General features: G+C 41.2%; 1 protein-coding gene across 2 annotated transcripts; it reads left to right on the plus strand.

The window, feature by feature from the left end:
- The first annotated feature begins 1272 nt into the window (after positions 1-1272).
- Positions 1273-12885, plus strand: FBXO3 (F-box protein 3). 2 transcript variants are annotated; one of them, XM_084207865.1, is made up of 11 exons: positions 1273-1407; positions 3329-3418; positions 3864-4027; positions 5547-5661; positions 7258-7462; positions 7732-7777; positions 8861-8945; positions 9604-9726; positions 10118-10233; positions 10570-10760; positions 11828-12885. In XM_084207865.1, exons 1-10 carry the CDS (start codon positions 1298-1300, stop codon positions 10755-10757), a joined length of 1242 nt encoding a protein of 413 aa, XP_084063991.1. In that variant the 5' UTR covers positions 1273-1297; the 3' UTR covers positions 10758-10760; positions 11828-12885. The 2 variants fall into 2 exon arrangements, with proteins under 2 accessions (XP_084063991.1, XP_084063990.1); XM_084207864.1 differs by having other exon boundaries at positions 10570-10742.
- The last annotated feature ends 309 nt before the right edge of the window (positions 12886-13194 follow it).

Here is a 13194-nt window from a genome sequence, read left to right on the forward strand (position 1 = left end):
CTCCACCTCCATCTTCGCCACTGTCTAAGCCCTTGAGTAACAGCTGGGATCTATGCAAGTGCTAGAAGCAAAACTCTCCAGGCTTTTGGCAAAACCTGAAAGACATAAAGAATTATGGACCTTCTCTTGGCTCTGCATTATTAGATTTTCATGGGCCACAAACCCAAGGACAAACACAAGAAATATCATTTTATTAGCATTTCAAATATACTTTTGCTTTCTCTACAGAGAACTTTACAATTATAGAAATTATAAAGGGAAAAAAATCTCCTCAACAGCAAGCAATAGTGCAGTCATAAAACCACCCCCTGGTCCCTTCCAGTTCTTATTTGAGCAGTGTTGCTAGGACAATGAATTATTTCATTAAAATCCTACTGATACCCAAAAAAGAAGAGAGAAAAGAATTACTAGCATAAAATCATGCAGAATAAATAACTCCTTCTTTCATATAAGAATATTTAACTCACTAAAGATGAGGGGCATTAAAAGAGTAGCGTCTACTGTTTGTGCAGCTGTCACACAACAAGTGTTCTTTTCCTATAAATTGTGATGCTGAACATGCAACACTTTTTTTTGTTTAGTTTTGATGATACACAACTCAGTAAGTTTATTTTCCCAGTCTCAGTTTTGCTCACTTATTATTGTCCATTTAGATCACTAAGAAGCTGATCTTGTGAAAAGCAGGCCATTCCCTGACCAAAACCCCTTGGTGCATAAATTGAATTTCAGGAGAGCCAGGGCTGAGTTCTGAGAGCCGGGTTCTCAATTCCAAGGACTGAGTTCCGAGAGTCGAGTTTTGAGTTCTGAGGACTGAGTTCTGGTTCAGAGTTCTGAGGGCTGATTTCAGAGTTTTGAGGACTGAGTTCTTGAGGGATGATTTGAGAGTTCTGAGGGCTGATTTTGGCAACCCTGAGGGCTGAGTTCTGATTTTGGAATTCTGAGGACTGATTTCAGAGTTTTGAGGGCTGAGTTCTGAGGGCAGATTTGGCACCTCCGAAGGCAGATTGGCAGCTCCGAGGGCTCACTTGGCACTTCCGAGGTCAGATTTGCCAGCTCCGAGGGCAGATTTGCCAGCTCCGAGGGCAGATTTGCCAGCTCCGAGGGCACATTTTCCAGCTCCGAGGGCAGATTTCCCAGCTCCGAGGGCACATTTGCCAGCTCCGAGGGCACATTTGCCAGCTCCGAGGGCAGATTTGCCAGCTCCGAGCACGCTGCGGAGCGGCCGCCCCCGGGAGGCGCAGCTCCGGCGCGCGGAGAGCGGCGTGATGGGCGGCGCGTCCCGGGGACGTCTCGCAAGATGGCGGCGCCCCCGGACATGGAGCTTTCCCCGACCCTGAGCCTGGAGCTGCTCCCCACCGACCCGCTGCTGCTCATCCTCAGCTTCCTCGACTACCGGGATCTGGTGAGGTACGGGCAGCCCGGGGGAATGGCACGGGCGGCCCGGGGGGATGTCAGGGGCGCGGCGGGCGGAGCGCTCCCCGGGCTGTGCGGGGAAAGGGCTTGCCTGCCTCCGGAGGAAGCGCTGAGGAGAGGACACGGTCTGAGCACCTTTCCCTTCCAGCAGCACCGGGCTTTCCCTTCTTTTACCGTCATCTTTTTAACAAAATGAAATGTTCCCTTTTACTGAGAAGGTGCTGAGGCCCTGGCACAGGTTGCCCAGGGAAGCTGTGGCTGCCCCATGCCTGGAAGCGTCCAAGGCCAGGTTGGACAGGGTTTGGAGCAGCCCGGTCTAGTGGAAGGCGTCGCTGCCTATGGTAGGAGAACTCATTGATCTTTAAGGTCCCTTCCAACCCAAACCATTCAATGAATCTATTTCTCTCTCCCCCATTATGTGTTTGTACCTAAAAGAAGCAGTAAGTAAAATTGTGAAATCAGTATTTCCCCGAAGCTTGTGTTTCAACGGGTAAACAAAGGGTGGTCTTGCTGCTAGCAAATGTATTCCACCGTTTGAGGAAAACCAAATGAAATGAAATAGGGTGACTTTTCAAGGGAAAACAAAACTTGAATGAAAGTGGCAGGTGCCTCTTGGGCTCGGTGGCTGAAGGGTTATGAATCATACAGTGAAGATGATAGTGTGGTTTTGGATAAAACCTCAGCAGTCAAGTGCAAGGTTTGGCAGTGATTGAAACCACAGTGTTTAATCAAAGAGAGAGGAATAAGCATAAGAAGAAAACAGAGCACTACCAGAAATGTGGGGGTTTTGGTTTTTTATTACTCCTAATAAATATTAGTCAAGAATGATAAGGAGATCAGGGAGAATTCTGTTAGGATATCAGCAAAAAATACATTAGGCATAAGCAAAAATGATAACAGTTGTTATGGTGGCCCTTAGATATTTGATCATGTGCCAACTTCTCCATTGTTTGTGTAATTAGTGAGAATGGCTTGGATTTCACTTTTATCATGTTTGAAGCCACATGTTCCTGTGGTGCTGTGGTGACTTACTCCCTTCCAGAAATTACAGGCTTGGTTGATAAACACCAGTACAATAGATTCCTGCAAGGGCTTTTTTCCTTTGGGATATTTCAGTTCCCCACCCCTTGAAAATATAAAAAAATCCCCATGTCATGAAATTTTTGCACAGCCAGATGTCCAGGTGGGAATTGAATGTGTTTGTGGGGATGTGGATGGAAAGGGTGATGTCAGGGAATAAGGGAGAATCACTTTGTTGAGGTTGATTTTTGAGATACTAATAACATTCTAGTTTAAGCAGTTTATAAAACCCCCAGAAGCAATAACTGGAACGTTGTTAGGTGCCCTCATTTGGGGTTAATCACAGTCTTTGAAACACACACTTGTCACTGTAGAACAAGCTACCAGAGGAAGTGATGTTGCCACATCTAAACTGATGGTGTCTTTTGGAGATTTTCTTCAAAGTTTGTTATTTAAACAATTTAAAGAGGAAAGTAAGTTTGTAATACTCAAACTGTATGGTTTCTGTAGCTTAATGTGGAAAAGATAGGGCAGAGCCTGGCCATCCAGATAAAAAGTGATTTAAATCATAGCAGCCTGTGCTACTGGAATGCTTTCCACTGGTGGAGTGGAGTCATGCTGGAATCTTCAGGCACTGTTTACTCTGGTGTAGGTCTGCAGGGTGACCTGCTTTACAAAAGTACTTAATTGCTGCCAGTTCTTTAAGTGTCTGGAAAAGTAGTTCATGACTTATACAACTGTGATGAAGAGCTTTAACCATTGTAAGCAACAGCCCTAAAAGGACAGCCAAATCATTTTCAAACTCTGCATTTTTTTCATGAGAATGTGATGTGTGATACAGCATTTCTGCCTGTTTGTTTTGCTGCAATCGCATTTAATGATTTTATATTTATAGTTGCTGCTATTTGAATAGAAGATTAAATCAGCTATCAAGCCATGACCCACTGTGGAAAAGACACTGCAAAAAATACTGGCTCATTTCAGAGTAAGTGGGATTGTTGTAAGCTTTTTTTCCTATGAAAATTAATTTCCAAAAGATGTTGTTCAGCTGATTTTCAGTCCATCTCACATCCAGCTCATACTCTCAGCTTCTCCATAGCTGAGGAAAGCTGAGTAATGAAGGATGTGAATTAGCTTTTCACCAGCTCTAAGGTTCACTACCAGACAGAGCTCTGTTCAGAAGGCACTTTGTGTAAGGGAGTATTGTTTCTAAATTTTCCCCTAAGTAGCCCAAATGTTTCCTAATTCTGTTCCAACTTGCTGTTGAATAGATACTGGAATTAATTGAGTTTGTGTAGCTTCACATGGCACAGAGTGTTCCTGGGTTAATGTTATGCATCCTGTTCCTGCCAAATAAAAAATACCAGCTCCTTGGGTTTAGAAGTCTCTTCAAGCTGCCATTTGAACACATTTTCTCCATGTGCCCTTAGGGAGGAAAAAAGCAGACGGAATCAAAGCTGGAGAGCCATCTTCATCAGCACCTACTCTGATTTAGGAAGGTACATCCACTACTATGCCACGCTGAAAAAAGCCTGGGATGACCTGGAGCAGTACCTGGGGCAGTGGTGTCCGCGCATGATCAGCTCTTTGAAAGGTACCTGGCACACCTGGGAGTAGGTTGCTTAACCCAGCCCTGCCTGTTATTAGGCCTCATGCTGCTTTCATGAAAGGTGTGTGCTTTAATAAGCAGAGTCCTGAAAGTCAGGTAGATGTGCTTTCCCTTCCTTGCAAACACAGGCAGAGTCCTTGGCCAGTTCCTACTGATCCAAAGATTCTCTGAAATCAAGGCAATTTTTTTCTAGTGACTGCTCTGTCTTTATCACACTTCTAGGTTTCTGTGATGTATTGTTTGGTTTTTTTTAGTGTAGTAACTCCATTGCTTTGAGGACCTGCTGGTGGGATTTTATTTGTGAGGTTTTCATAGGACCTCATTAAAACACTGTCAGATGAAAGCAGATGTTCTGATTTGAAGCCAAACAAAAAGAATGTTGTTGGGTTTTATTTTTTTCTGTAGGTCTTACAGTGGTCCAGTGGTGGAACATTAATTTTTCTTTTTTTTACTCCCCTCCTAGATTCTGGTTTCAGTTTCAGTTTGTATTTTAGTCCTTGAAGTACTTCCAGTGTTCTAGGTCATAAATCACAGCTACAGTGAGTTTTGGCTTTTCTGGTATAGGGGACCAAAAAGCTTTTACATTTTCAGCTGCATTTCAGTTTTCTGTATGAAGTTGACTTTTAAACCATGATGTCTAATTTAACCTGATCTGTGCAATTAAGAGACAAATGATCTCTTAAGAGACAATATTAGGAGACAGATTATCTCCTTCCCATTTGAATTTTGCATTTTCTTGGTTTGCTTGGATAGTGCTGGATGTGAAGCTTTTATTTATGTACAGAAAGACAAAAACAAATTTCAAAGTACCAGTTTCCACTCTTACATAATGATGGAAGGGTTTAGATAAAATTTAGGCCTTTTTCATACCATTTGTAAGGGATACTGTTTCAATGAATTGTTAATTTATATCCTGTTAATGAAACAGATGAGTATGAAAAGGGTTTTAAGAGAATGGATTGGAACAGACCAATTTTTGCTGGAAGTGAGGGCGTTGGAACGCCCCTGAAGGGCACGTGGAAATGTAAGAATAGTTCTTCTCCACCCCTTTGTGTTATTGATTTGAAAATCCCCCTTTTACAACCCATTTATTGCTTCAGATTCCAGGTGAATGGGGGCTGCAGCCAGCATTTCTGTGTCACTTATGGAACTGGAAACTGAATGAACCAACCCTTAGGGTGATGAAAGAGTAAAATCAATACTGCCTGAGAGCTGTAACTGGGACTCAGTTGTTGGCAGTGTTGTGGGGGAAAGGTTCATTCCACTTTATAAACATTTGCTGCTTTGAGGCCTGTGGAGGTTGCACTGGACTGAGATTGGTGCTGTATTAAATAATCAATTAGAGTCATCATTTTCCTTTCAAATTTATGCAATACTCATTGTGTACCACCCAGCATACAGTGAGGCCACCAGATACTGACTTGAGTCCACACTGGTTGGATGAGGGAATTTACAGATTTCATGCTTTGTGTTTGAAATACCTGCACCATCCTTTCTTTCCCAGAGAGTGTGAAGGAGGAAGATCTGGATGCTGTGGAAGCACAAATCCGCTGCAAACTCCCCGATGACTATCGGTGTTCGTTCCGTATCCACAATGGGCAGAAGTTGGTTGTTCCAGGGTAAGGACTGAAAGCTACTTACTGAGTATTAATTCATTTTGTATTTCTTAGACACTTCACTTATTAAAAGGTGAAATGTCCCCCAAACAGGCTAAATGAAGCATTTAAATGTATTGTGACTGAGTCACTGCTTAAGTGACACTTCCAGAATTGGCTGTCTTCTAATCTTGGAAGTAATTGGAAGCCCAGCATGGTTTTCTAATTGCTCAAATTATTTTTACACTTCCCCTTTTCCTAATGAGAACCCTTGTTAGTTTTTCGCAACAACTCTAAACTTCCAGCTGTTAGACTTTTAATCATAGGACTGCAAGTTGCTCCCCTGAAATTTGGCTTTGTATTACCGAAGTAAATTAGCCCCTTGCACTCTTTAAGCTTCATTTTTTAGTAATTCTTATATTCTTTAAAATGGTTAGGGAATGACTTAAAACCAGTTAGTCATATTAAGGTAGAATCAAATTTTCAGTTCTGCAAATTAAGTTTCCTCAGTAGAAGATTTTAATGTTTTTATGCAGTTTCTGCAGTGAAAAACTCCCTTTTACATTAAGGTTAGAAGGCTGATGACCAAAGTTTCTGGTATTTCCACTGTAGAAAAATTAGGTGTTTGAAGCACCTGATGAAGTGCTGGAAACAGAAGCAAAAGATGGAAAGCTACAGCAAATCTTTGCAATGTCTGTAGGGAGGAGGCACTCAGATTTCTCTGCCAAAACCTTCACTCATAAAGAAGGTGCAGCTTTCTCCAATTTGAGTGTTTTATGTGCAGAAGGGATTCAGGAAACTGTTTTATGAAACCATAAGGATGATTTCTAGTTCTGTTTTCTAGGAGAGACTTAAAATTTTTTAGAGAGGAAATAGGTGCCCTAGTTCTGTAGATTTCAAATGGTGTTCTTCAGCCATTTGCATCCTCTCTTCCGGCTGTTTCACTCCCAAAAAAGCCTCTACTGTAATGATGTGGCTATGGAGGGGCTGCAGGAGCAGACACAAAGCTCTGGGGAAGTCTTCCAGCTTGGAGAAGGGCTTCCAGGCGAAGGTGTGGTCCCAGGGGGGATGAATACTGGGAAGTTCAGGGGTAGGCAGTGGAAGTTTGTGCAGCAGGTTGTTAGATCAGAAACAGAAACTATGTGAGACTTGTCCTTGTTTGGTGCTTCAGCTTTCTGTGTTGGTATGTTGGCACATCTTCTGTAGAACGTGCTAATTCCAGGCCAGACTTCCCAAGGAGAAAGAGGAATGGAACCTGTTGCCCGGGATGGGATCAGCTTTTAGCATGCTGACATGTGGCAGCTTGCACCTGAGTCACTGCTTTCATAACAGCATCTGCTCAGCATCTGCAGGAATTTGCATCTCATTCGCCTTTCCCTGGTGTTCCCAGCTGGTAGTGTGGGTGTGGAGTGTACACTCAGGTTTGGGTGATGCTTCCACAAAGCCAGGGTGATGTGAACTAATAACCTAGGGCAGCATGTGTGGATGTTCAGCTTGGATTTCAGCTCAGTCTAATACACATCTAGAGCATTGAAAGAAGCAGTTTCCAAAAGATGACCAGCCAGCTTTGCCTTGTGAGTGATATCTCCTGTTGGTGTTCCCTGTTTTTGTTGTTCCCAGGCTGATGGGCAGCATGGCCCTGTCAAACCACTACCGCTCTGAGGATCTGCTGGACATCGACACAGCAGCTGGGGGCTTCCAGCAGAGGCTGGGGCTCAAGCAGTGCCTGCCCCTGACCTTCTGCATCCACACTGGCCTCAGTCAGTACATGGCCCTGGAGAGTGTGGAGGGACGGAATAAATACGAGATCTTCTACCAGTGTCCTGTAAGGATGATGTGTTTGTGTTCCCAGAGTACTTCTGTGCTGACTGGTAGTGCAGGAGCCTTAGTGGGAAGCTGAAGCTGTAAATTCAGTGGTCATGGGAGCACTGTGAGTTTTACATGTCTAAGGATCTGACTGGGACTACAGTGATGTGTCAAGCAGCCAGATGTCAGGTTTAGTGAATATAGGGAAAGTGTTCCCTGTGTTGTTAAAATTGTAACCTTGAAAGTCCAATGCTCTCTAATATATCCTTAAATTTCTTTCCCTTTCAGGAGCAAATGGCTCGCAATCCATCTACTATTGTTATGTTCATTACAGGTAACACTTCGGATTAAATATTCAAAATAAAATAGTCAGTGTGGGATCATACAACATATTTAGAAATATTCCCTTGGCTTAATCTTGGCTTACTGTGGGGTGGAGGGGAAATGCCATGCACAGCATTTCTTTTAGCATTTTAAAGGTGGCAGGTAAATAGATCCACTTTCTCCATTCAGAGCTTTATACAAGGTTTACTTTATACACAGTATACTTTATACAAGGTTTGCATTTTGTGGATTAGTGATAGAAAGGAGCATATTAAACTTGGAGTCCCTTAGCATTCCAAAAGATCAAAGGACAGCACAAACAGCTCATGTTCTAAGGAAGAAGTGGTAAGTACACTTAATCTAAAAGGAGTGGGAGTACTTGATAACACATCAGGGAAGGCAAGGATAATAATTTCTTGGTAGCTCAGCTTTAATCCAGTTTTGAATCCCTAATATTGACAAACAGTTGAACTCTCTACTTTTCTATTGAACTCTATATTGCAATGCTTGGAAGATTTATGGCTGAGAAATTCTTGTGCAGAGCTGGTCTGTAAAACTCTCTTCTTTGAGAATTAAATCTGACAGCTTGAGTGTCTGCTTAGCAATCAAGCTGTTTCATAATAATGGCTGTGGGTGTGTGAAAAGCTGTTCTCAGACAATGGCTGCAAGTGTACAAAATCCCAGAATGACATACAGCCTTAGTCTTCTGAGGTTGTAGAGCAGTGCAGAGTGTGTCTCTGATTTATCCCTCTTTTAAAGGAGAGGAAATGCTGCAGTATTCCTTAGAAGGTTTCCATGTGGAATCCAAGTGATGAGACCCTGATTATAATGTTAAATACTTAGCTAAGAGATTCTTCATTGGCTGTGTCATTTCTGGAGGGTGCACCCTCAACTCTTTAGTCCTTAATTGGTTTCTCCAAATGATCCTTGTTGGTGGAATGATCTGGTATATTGATTGACTCATCCCAATATGCTTGAGAGTTTTTAATAAAAATCATCAAAGCTTTAAACTTTTTCCTTGAAGTATTCACTGTAATCTGCTTAGTGGTAAATTTGCCCATCCTTAGGAACGCTTTCCTTCCTTACCATCTAGGTACATCTTACTTGGAATGGTTTACATCTTATGTAAACAAAGTGGTCACTGGAGGTTATCCTATCATCAGAGACCAGATTTTCAGGTATTGTGACTGGGATTTGTAACCTTAGTGCCAGGTTTTGGTGCTGCTTCTCTGCATGTTTACCTCCCCAAGTAGTTTTGGGTATCTGATACAAAAGCTGCTGGTGGGGAGAGGAGAAAGCCCATGAAACTACTGAAAATAAACATGTAAATCAGAATGCTTAAAGCAGCTTTATTTTTTAACAGAATCTTCAGAGCTTGTAACTTTGCATTAATGGGATCAGAATTTTACATTATAAGTTATCTGAAGTTTAGCAGACAACATGATATTTGTTCTGTATGCCATGAGTGTGGTTTTGCTGCAGGACTGCTCAGAGTTAATAAAAAACCAAATGTTTCAGCTAATTGGTCTTCTGAATATGTAAATAAGCAGGACTTGTTCTGGTGTTTGAATCTTCATGCACTTGCAATTTCTTCTAAATACAATTAAGAACCTTAATTCTGTCAAACTGGGATGCTGTAGAACCAAATCCTTGAATCTGTAAATAAATTTGCTGCTAGAGTTTCTAGGTTGTTTCCTTTTTATAATGACACATCCCTATTTAAACAAGTGTTTTTATTGATATTAATTATTATTAATAATTAATCACTTTTTGTGTTTAGTTTTCTGTATTGAATGTGCATAGCAGTCTGCAGAGTTAATGCTCTCCTCTCTGCAGGTATGTGCATGATAAAGATTGTGTTGCTACCACAGAAGATATCACTGTGTCTGTGTCCACCTCTTTTCTACCTGAACTCAGTTCTGTACATCCACCACATTATTTCTTCACTTACAGAATCAGGTAAAAATAACATAATTAATTCTTACAATGCAGGACAGACCTGTGGAATGTTCAAAGCAAATTTATGCAGAGCATTCAGAAATGTTCAGAATTGAACAGGAGGTGCACAACATGCTGTACTTTTTAATAAAATAACCCTGATCATTACTTGGTCAGGTACACAAAGTACCAGTCAAATTGGTAATTGCTAAAATACAGTGATGGGTAGGGGAAAGCAGTTACAAGCAGCTCTTGTGATTTAGAAATTGGTAAAAGACATTGAAGCATGGAGATGGATCCTGCCGACTGATTTGGGCTAGTTTAGTGGGTGTTTTCTTTTTCCAGTCTACTTGGTGATCCCAAGGCCACTAAAACATTTCTTGAAAGGATAAGTATGTTCTTTGGCTTCTAGAATTGAAATGTCCAAAGATGCCCTTCCTGAGAATGCCTGTCAGCTGGAGAGTCGATACTGGAGAATAACAAATGCCAAGGGTGATGTGGAAGAAGTCCAAGGTCCTGGAGTAGTTGGTAAGTGAAAAATTACTGGAGAGAGTATTTAAAGTTCTTGTTATTAAAATTCTGTTATTGCTTGTTTGTTGGGTTGTGGGCTTTGTATCAAAATCAGAGAAAAAGAGATGTGTCCCTCTGTTTTGGCTTTCAGGTTTGTAAGGGGTATCTGAACATCCTGCTGCTTGACCCCTCTCCAGTTTTTATAATATCAATAATTGCTGAGCATCAATTTATGCATCCACTGGAATACAAAGTGATCTGCCTGAGTCTGTTGCGGAGTGCAAGTCTTTAGCAACTGCTAAATGGTAGTTTTCCATCAGTCCTTACTATTGTGATGTGATATTTTACCCACAGGAGAGTTCCCAGTTATCAGCCCAGGGAAAGTCTATGAGTACACCAGCTGTACAACGTTTACCACAACCTCTGGATACATGGAGGGCTACTACACTTTCCACTGCCTCTACAACAAGGACAGATTCTTTAATGTCACAATCCCTAGGTTTCATATGGTGTGCCCAGCATTCAAGGTATCCACAGCATGAATGGTAAGCAGAGGTGCAGTTGGCTAAAACAAACCCCAAAATTATAAAAATTACAAAAATTACAGTGCTGAATAGTGTTTGTATTGCTGATTCCATACAAAACATTCGCCACGATTCAGAGCTCCTCACTGGTGCCTGCAGGCATGGCATTGCATGAACTGCTTGGATTTCAGAGCTCCTTCCTTGGTGGGAGCACACTCATTAATTATAGCCATAATAATGTATCTCTCTATTCAGACATGCTCTAGTTAATGACAGTTTAAAAACTGTAGGGCCTGTGATGTGCATTAGTTCTTGCTGAAAGTGCATTTCATGAAGTCACTTAATGACTTTGCAAATCACCAAGATACTTCACTTGCTGTTAATTATAATGTAGTTTTAGTTTGGAGATTGTGGGTTAATTATATAATTTCTCCCTTTTCTTTGACATATTTAGAGAAGAGCTCTTGATTTATTTTATCTCCAGTATTAGTGCAAGCACTGAGGAGCTGTGAGCTTTCCTCAGGAGCAGGCAGCTGCTTGCACACTGTGACAGGTTTATCTCAGGATTTCAGACACTCATTCCCGTGGCTCTAAGAGTAGGTGCCAGCAGATGTCGTGCTTCTAACAGAAAATGATATCTCCTAACTCCTGCTCGCATTTTTGGGAATTGTAACTGCCTTCCTAACTTCCTTCCCTTCAGTTGATTGGAAGAGTAATTTGTTTTTCTCTGTTGCTCCACTCCTATTTTAAAAGTAGTAATGACCCTTTTCTTTTTGAGTTACTTAGTAAAAGACAGCCCAAACCACCAAGGAAATGGGTACAGCTGAGCTACTGAACTGTGGCTTTACATAATTGTAGGCCTGGAATATTGAAACCCAGTGGATCCTTAGGGAGTGAAAGGTCAAGTAGCTTGGCAAAATGACCTCTATTGCAAATTTACCTTGGTTTTAGGACATAGATCACAATGTCTGCTTCAGCCAATGGGAGTGACAATGCAGCCCAGATTTTTCTAAGCAATTGTTAGTGCTTTCTTAAAATTACCCGCAAGGGAAGATTTTATTTAAACCTGGGTGTGTTTTGTATTTTAGGCAGCAAATCCCAATGAATTTGTAGTGGATGAAGATTCCACAGGCATTGATGACTCCTGAGATCCACGTACAGTGTTGGACATTCCTGCACCCTCTGGATGCTGCCATGTCACACTTTTGGGATTTTTTTCCCAAGCCGTTTGCATAAGCTGAACTCTTCAGGGCTAGTGCATAGGAATATTTCTGACTGTTGTAAATGAACTCTGTTGCACATCAGGGCAACTAGCATGAATGTTGGTGCCAGTTCTCATATTCATTAAGAGTATAACTTCTTTTTCCCTGGTTTGGAAGTGGGCGAAGAGGGAGGGAGAGGAAGGTGTTGGGGCTTTGATTATTTTTTCTGAAGTGTGAAACAGCTTGGTAGTCCAAGGTACTCATATCTCACATTTTTAAAGTATTGCCTACTTATGATCATACTGCAAATATGGTGTAGGGATTTGGTTTTATACAAAGCATTAGAAGGGTGTATCCTATTGTCCTTTCTCGTGAGTTTCTGTTCTGGATAACTGCTGCTGAGAATGAAACTTGCAGTTTGGTCTGAATATCCCATTTGGGTGAGATTAGGTGCTGTTATGCTTTTTTTTTTTTAAATTAACATAGTAATAGCAAAAAATTTTGGTCATCAAAATGTATAAATCAGGAGTGAAACTGGCCTTATTTATAGACAATCTATTTGTCAGTTGGATTTTATGCTAAGTGACTCTGACTGGAGAATGCCTCTGGGAAGGTAGTGTCCATGCATAATCTGCCACTCGTTAAGTAAGGAATTTCTCAGTGACTACACAGTATGGATTTGTAAATATGTTTTGAGGTTTTTTTTCTGTTACATGATATTTGCTGTTGTCATAGGTGACAAATTTCTGTTATGTATCATGTTTTCCTGAGCCCTGGATGAATTTTTGTAACTGAATAAAAAAGAAAAAAAAAAAAAAATAGGAGGCTGGCAGAACAGCAGATGACTAGAAAATTTATATTTAAAGAAGTATCTGTTTGCTTTATCTTTTTTTTTGTTTCTGTTGTCATTAATAAACAACTGCCTCTTTTGTTCTCAAGTGCTACATGGGACTGTTTTTGCCAAGACTTGAGTAATAATTTTGTGACCAGCACTGGTGTAATCAGTTCTTTCTTTTGACAGCCAGGTATTGTAGGTTTATGAGGTAAATTGTGGTTACAACTCAAATTTTCCATTATTGGCTAATTTCCAGATTTCTCTTTTTTTTTTTTTTTTTTTTTTTTGCAAGTCCAGGTGTTGGATTCTTCATGTACTCAGCTTTTCCTGGTCCATTTTCCACAGTGGCAGAAGGTGGAAAAACAAGTATTTTTTCTGATCCCTATTACAGTCATTAGGCAAAACATCTCCGGAAAGA

Source organism: Fringilla coelebs (assembly GCF_963513975.1).
Source record: "Fringilla coelebs genome assembly, chromosome: 6".
Lineage (NCBI taxonomy): Eukaryota > Metazoa > Chordata > Aves > Passeriformes > Fringillidae > Fringilla > Fringilla coelebs.

Coding starts and splice junctions, on each gene's coding strand:
- FBXO3 (XM_084207864.1), top strand. CDS start 1,298: ATGGCGGCGCCCCCGGACATGGAGCTTTCCCCGACCCTGAGCCTGGAG. Junction 5,662..7,257: donor CAGAAGTTGGTTGTTCCAGG/GTAAGGACTGAA, acceptor TGTTGTTCCCAG/GCTGATGGGCAGCATGGCCC. Junction 10,234..10,569: donor CCAAGGTCCTGGAGTAGTTG/GTAAGTGAAAAA, acceptor TTTTACCCACAG/GAGAGTTCCCAGTTATCAGC.